General features: G+C 36.1%; 2 protein-coding genes across 2 annotated transcripts; both read left to right on the top strand.

Annotated features, from left to right (window-relative positions):
- The first annotated feature begins 1806 nt into the window (after nucleotides 1-1806).
- On the top strand, nucleotides 1807-3835 carry LOC116898444 (exocrine gland-secreted peptide 1-like). The gene is made up of 2 exons (XM_032899712.1): nucleotides 1807-1875; nucleotides 3665-3835. Exons 1-2 carry the CDS (start codon nucleotides 1807-1809, stop codon nucleotides 3833-3835), a joined length of 240 nt encoding a protein of 79 aa, XP_032755603.1.
- LOC116898096 (ubiquitin-like) lies at nucleotides 2430-2806 on the top strand. Its single transcript, XM_032899481.1, has one exon. It carries the CDS (start codon nucleotides 2430-2432, stop codon nucleotides 2658-2660), a length of 231 nt encoding a protein of 76 aa, XP_032755372.1. The 3' UTR covers nucleotides 2661-2806.
- Nucleotides 3836-6995: the final 3160 nt, after the last annotated feature.

Genomic DNA, 6995 nt, shown 5'->3' with positions numbered 1-6995 from the left:
AAATCAAACAAGATCTCAGAAGTTGGAAAGATTTCCCATGCTCATGAATTGGCAGGATTAATATGGTAAAAATGAGCATCTGCCAAAAGCAATCTCCAACAAAATTCCAACTCACTTTTTATAGTTAGAAAGAGCAATTTGAAAAGTCATTTGAAATAACAAAAAAATCTCAGGATAGCAAAAAAGATTCCTCAACAGTAAAAGAACTTCTGGGAGAATCGCCATCCCTTACTTCAAGTTGTATTATAGAACAATAGTGATAAAAACTGTATGGTTTTAGTACCAAGACAGGCATGTAGAGCAATGGAGTGGAACTGAAGACCCAGAAATGAATCCATATACGTATGGTCCTTTGACAAAGGAGCTAAAACCATCCAGTGGATAAAAGACAACATTTCAAACAAATGGTGCTGGTTCAACTGACTGACTGCCTGTAGAAGAATGCAAATTGATTCATTCATATGTCCTTTTTCAAAGATCATGTTCATGGGGATCAAGGAAGTAATCTGAAAACACAAGGTATAATCCACAGTCCACACGGAAGCTAAGAACAAGGAAGACCAAAATGTGGCTGCTTCAGTCCTTCTAAGAAGGTGGAACAAAAAACCCACAGGAAGAATTAAGGATTCAAACTGTGGAATAGACCCTGAATAAAGGCCATCCAGAGACTGCCCCTTCTGGGGATCCATCCGATATACAGTAACCAAACCCAGACACTATTGCAGATGCAAAGAAGAGCACACTGACAGCAGCCTGATATAGCTGTCACCTGAGAGGCTCTGCCAGATCCTGAATAATACAAATGTGGATGCACGCAACCAATCATTGTACTGAGCACAGGGATCCCAGTGAAAGAGTTAGGGAAAGGGCTGGAGGAGCTGAAGGTGTTTTCAACCTCATAGCATGAACAACAATATCAATCAATCAGACCCACCAGAGCTACCAGGGACTAAACCACCAACCAAAGAGTACATATGGGTGGACCCATGGCTCCAGCCCCATATGTAGCAGAAGATGGCCTTGTTGGCCATCAATGAGAGGAAAGGTCCTTGGTCCTGTGATGGCTTGATACCCCAATTAATGTGTTTTCAATTTGTAAGATACACTCTTTCTATCAGTTCTCTCAGGAAGGTGAATGTATCTACACTGAGAAGTTTTCACCAGCGTCTAAAGGATATAGAATTTGGGAATTACTGAGATTGAACACTGTGAGATTGAATAGGTGTGTTTGAAACTTAAAATATAAAAGCTTCCATTTACAAAGCTTGGGTTGAATGACATCAATTAGTATAAATTTATGATTCATTAGATATGTTTATCTTTTCTTCTGAAAGAGCAAATTGTTCTTCACACAATGTGTTTTTAAGATGTTTGTGTTTCTGCCTGCATAATTACAGCCATGACACACACATTTATTTCTAGTATAGAATGCTACAGAGTCAAACGAAGGAGAATACACAGTGAAAAGAAACTTAAAAAAAATGTATTTCTTTATTTTTTCTCAAATTTCCCTTTTAATGATAGAACAATAGAAATGTTCAGAAAGAAACTAGGAATTCCTTTTCTTTTACAAATACACACCTAGGCATCAGGAAACCTATTTAGCTTATGTATCAACCCTAGTAGAGGCAACATGGGCAAATAAACTTATAGAGACCCTACTTGGTATTTCTTTTCTTTCTATATTGTAAAAGAATTTGTCGAACATAGTTGCTTGCACATAACTTCTGTCGATATTTTGTTTTCTGTTTGTGTCTTATATATTGTTTGCTTCAATTATGATATTTTCTTTTATTAGTTTCAGCCATGTCTTCAATGTTAGCGGTGCATTTTCTCATCATTCTGCTGTTACCATCGATGCTGACTGAAGAACTGGTAAGTTAAAATGGATTATAAATATAGCTAACAACTTTGCAAAACTGAACAAGGTGACCCAAATGGAGGGGTTAGAGAAAAGACTCAAGGAGCCGAAGGGGTTTGCAACGCCATAGAAAGAACAAAAATATCAACTTACCAAACCCCACCAAGAGCTCTTTGGTGAGCTAAACCACCAACCAATGAGCTCAAATGGAGGGACCCATGATTCCGGCCACATACGTGGCAGAGGATGGCATTGTCCAGAATCAATGGGAGGAAAAGCCCTTGGTCCTCTGAAGGCTTGATTCCCCAAAGTAGGGTAATGCCAGGGCGTTGAGGTTGGCATGGGTGAGTGGGAATGGGAGCAGGGTGAGGGTGCGGGGGTATGGAAGAGGGGGAAAGGGGATAAAAGTTGAAATGTAAATGCATAAAATATCCAAGAAAAATGCAATTATTAAAAATAATAAAATGTTGAGTAACGAGAGGCTTTGTCCAGTTCCGAGGTCCTTCTGTGATGGGGTTTCGACGCTCTGGGAGGTTTGTGCTTTGATAGCATTCGTTAACAGGTCAAAATGCCGATCTTCGTGAAGACCCTGACCGGCAAGACCACCACCCTGGAGGTGGAGTCCAGTGACACCATCGAGAATGTGAAGGCCCAGATCCAGGATAAAGAGGGCGTCCCCCCTGAGCAGCAGAGGCTCATCTTTGCCGGCAAGCAGCTGGAAGATGGCCGCACCCTCTCTGATTACAATATCCAGAAAGAGTCAACCCTGCACCTGGTCCTCCGCCTGAGGGGTGGCTAATAATTCTTCAGTCTGCATTCCCGGAAAGGCACTGATGGCATTACTCTGCACTCTAGCCATTTGCCCCAATTTAAGTTTAGAAATTACAAGTTTCAGTAATAGCTGAAACTCTGTTAAAAATGTTAATAAAGGTTTTGTTGCATGGTTAAAAAAAATAAAAATAAAATGTTAATGCACAGTAAAAAAAAAAATGAACGGACTATTGCTATGTGTGCCATGCCCTTTTTCTGTACACATAATTGTTAAGTGAGTTTTGTCTATTTATAGAAACAAATTCTGATAATGCCTCTTCTTAGGTGTATAAATTTGGTAAAAAATATAGACATATTTGACCATAACATATGCTGTGATATATGAGGGAAAACCTATAAACTGTAAAAAAATCAATCTTTGTTCATGGCCAAGTGGATAACTCAACCTGAAATGTCAGAGAAAATATATAAGGCCACCATTCCTATTACATGAGCTTAGAAATCCCTTTTAATCACTTGCCAATAGAATATTGCTGAAATTCAAGCTTATGTTCACTTCTGACAATTTAGAAGCATTGTTCCCATGGTAATGTGATCTCCAAATGCATATTTCAACAAATTATGCATTAGTTTGAGTCAGTGCTACTTGGGTATCAGTTGTGTTACTGTCATCACTAACATAAACCAAATAAGTCTATCATTTCATGACTTTTAAATTTACTCTTCTTCAATAGACTATAATATATTTTTGTGTTAAGATAAAAAACTTGGATATTGAGAATCCCTGAAAAATTTGCTTCAAATATGTAAAATAGACCTATTAAAGACCTAAGGAAGGACTTCCCTTTTAAGTTATCCCTTGAGTTAAACCCTCAATGATTTTTGGGTGAAATGAGTGCACAGTGGATATTTAGAATTAGCCTTGAGTTCACAGCCTCTCTTCATCCTGTTTCATATTGTACAAATAAAATTGGATATGTTTTATGTTTCTTACTGTTAACCATGTTAAAATATTTTTTTTCTCTACCTCAGGTTCTGATACAGTCTCAGAAAGAACCCACTACATCTTCTGATCACTTGACTCTTTTAATTGAGTGCCAACATGCCTGGAAGGAGACCCCTTGGGGTCTGCTCTCTTGTCAATTCTTCTTAAGTAAGTGGAGGAAGAAGAGCATTGGCAAAGATTATGTCTTTTTCCCATGAGATACGGAACTATGACTGTCTACCCCTAAAGGGTTGGTGTATAATAATAAAAAGTTTACTTATCTAAGTCTAAGTTATTTTGCTACTGTAGCTGACCTGCCTTCTGTGTTCTTCTAAGGTCAGGAAATGCATTCTCTAGTACTTTGCTCCTCATCCTAAAACAGCAGTAGATCAAGTAAAGGATTAATTTCTAGAGCCTTTTCCCTTTTGTCTGGATGTAGTGCTAGGGGGAAGATTGGAGCAATACACTTCTATAGAACCAGGAGACGAGAATAAAGCTCACAAAAGGAAAATTTCACATAAGCAAGTATGCATAAACTCACATAAATTCATATACAGATTCATGCATACATATTTATGCACTACCATTCAAAGCTTTTTTGCATTCTCAAAAGTACATACTTATACATACAGACAGATGCATGTATTCTCACAGTTACATAGTTCCATTCACACATGCAGGCTTACTTATGTATAGGAAGGAAAAGAGAAAGCACCAGTACAGAAAGAAATCACTCATGCTGGATGGAAAATGAGCTCCAGTCTTTACTGCATAGTGAAAGAAAGTTTCTACCTTTTTAATGTTAAATGAATTAAGCCCAAATTTGTAAGAGGAAAGCCTTGTTCCTTTAATGAGACTAAGCTTGTCTTGTTATTAAGAAAAGACCCATTCTGTCCCCTGGCATGCAGAAGCCTGCCTGCTCCTTCTGCTCTCTGCAGATTCTTCTTTTATTTTCCCATTTTCCTCTTCATTCTGCACATTGCTTCCTTATTTTTTTATGTTTCGTAAAGTTTCTAACTCATTCTACTCTGCATTCTCCTTCTAATCTTCCTCTCTCTCTCCCTACTCTGATGTCACAACAATGCTCTAACTCTCAATCCCTTTTTTTCCAATGCTTTGCCTATATGTTAAAGTTCTTGAATTCAATTCTCTACAAAAAGTGTTCTGTCTACAAAATTCTCTTCAGCTCAATTCCCTCGACTTTTGTCCTTTACATTCACTTGTACATCTTTTCAGGATACATATCCCATGGTAAAATTTTCATCACAAGTACACATAAAATTTAAATTGTAAATTTAAATAAAAGTTTAAAACTGAAAATGCTTGCATGCATATCCATTAGGAGTAATTATGTGAGTAAACATCTATCAGCTGTTACAGATCCACAGGTTCATTGAAAGTTAAAAACAATAACTAAGTTATTAGTGAAGATTTTGTTTAACACCTGTAATAAATCATTAGTTCTGTTTTAATGACCTTTGGTTTATTGTTCTACAACCTGTTGGTATGTGTTCTAAGTAGTATAAGGTCTGGTTACTCTCTAGAAGAAATTAACTAGTGACATGTGGGAGATTGACAGTTTCCATTGCAATTTTGAGTATCAGAAAAGGATCTAATATCAGTTCAAATATAAATAAGCTAGATAATCACAGACAAAATTTTAGATATTCTTATATGATCATCATTAAGATTTAAGAAATAGTGTATTTGTCTATATAGGATCACTAGAAACATTACTTCTTCATCAGTTTGCAGAGATTTGCTTAAATGAGTAGACTAATAGCAAGTGATTGTTACATGTATTTAATAATAACAGGAAAAGCCTATTAATAGCAGGAATCTTTCCTAAAATGGATTTATCCGGGGCCTTATATATGGAGCAAATTTGTCACAGATTATAATCCAAAGCAAACCATTTAAGGAAGATCACTTGCTAGTCATTGCCTTATCTTATGATGGCTTCTGACATCAAAATACAAGAAATGACTTAATATTGATGAAGTATACTTCACTCCAATAAAGACTAAATATTGTTTGACAACTTGATGATATTCAATACATGCAGAACTTATGCATTGCCTTGAATATTCAAGAATTCTTTTTTTACTCCAAGTAATGGACCCAGTGAGCTTCATTAGTATGGCCTAATTAAGGGACATGTGTTAGGCAACAATAACAAAACTTTGCTCTCTCAATCGCAAGTATTTTGAAATTAATGAGTATTCAGTTTTTTTCCAAATAAAATAGGAGCCTCCTAGTGTTCTAAACACTGTGCCCCTTTTTATACTCTTCATTATGGCTATATACCCTTTAGTTAATCACACGAATGAATGATGAATGGAAGGTGTAAATAAATTCACTATATTAACAAAATTATTCTTTTCATGTAGAGGCAGGAAAAATCGCTCTAAATAAAGGACGAATGTAGCAGAAAACTAGGAATTAACATCACTTCAAAATTAATAGCCTACCCTTTCCATCACAAAACACTGAGACTCAACCCTTCTAATGCTACATTTTAATAATGCTCCTCATGTTTTGGTGACAAACAAACATAAACATTTTCATTCCTTTTCCTATCTGTAAATTTATGCTGTCATGAATTATAATGGTAACATGTGATATTCAGGATATGTCATTTTCAATCCCTATAAAATGCTCATTTTGTACCTAAAGAGGTTGCTCCCAACAGCTTGAGATCATATGCCATAACTACACATGTCATTCTTGGCAGAGTTCCATGTAGAATGATCAAGATTCCCTCAGTTTTATTTTAATTTCATCAGACCGGAGTGAAAATGCACTCTACTTCACACTATGAACCATTATAAATATATAGAAACTATCATGAGTTTTTTGGTTTTTATGTGATATTTTTTGAGATTTCATATAATTATGTGATAGAGTTTAATCACACTCATTATTTCCATTCATCCATCTCCCTGGAACAATAATCTTTTTTTGCTCAATAATTACTGTCTGGACTTTTGCTGTCATTGTTGTTATTCAGAAGATGCTGACTGAAACCAGGACTATACAAGTATTCAATAATATACAATTACTATGACCAGAGAGGATACAGGGTAAGGGAATACTGTGGGTCCAGATGTGGGCTTCACTCTTTATTCCTATTTGTTAGAAAAGGAATCATCACTTTGGAATACTGACCAAGACATTAATCTATGATTATAGATATTAATATGTAACATAGACACTATTCATCAACTGACATTTTCCATGTTCATTGACTATGTAGGTGTTGATCTCAGCAGTAGAACTTTGCATTCTGTTTTTTGTACAGAATGCAATACCTTTAGAAATATCCTGGATTGGTGGGAATTTCTATGGTGTCTATTCAGAAACCAATTCAATTTGATA

The sequence above is a fragment of the Rattus rattus genome, chromosome 4 (genome assembly GCF_011064425.1).
Source record: "Rattus rattus isolate New Zealand chromosome 4, Rrattus_CSIRO_v1, whole genome shotgun sequence".
Taxonomy (NCBI): domain Eukaryota; kingdom Metazoa; phylum Chordata; class Mammalia; order Rodentia; family Muridae; genus Rattus; species Rattus rattus.
Note: the sequence above shows the minus strand (reverse complement) of the source record. Positions and strands in the feature narration are given on the sequence as shown.

Excerpts from the sequence above, each read along its gene's own strand:
- LOC116898096 (XM_032899481.1), top strand. The coding sequence starts at position 2,430 with ATGCCGATCTTCGTGAAGACCCTGACCGGCAAGACCACCACCCTGGAG.
- LOC116898444 (XM_032899712.1), top strand. The coding sequence starts at position 1,807 with ATGTCTTCAATGTTAGCGGTGCATTTTCTCATCATTCTGCTGTTACCA. Across the intron at positions 1,876-3,664 it reads CGATGCTGACTGAAGAACTG|GTTCTGATACAGTCTCAGAA; the intron begins GTAAGTTAAAAT and ends TCTCTACCTCAG.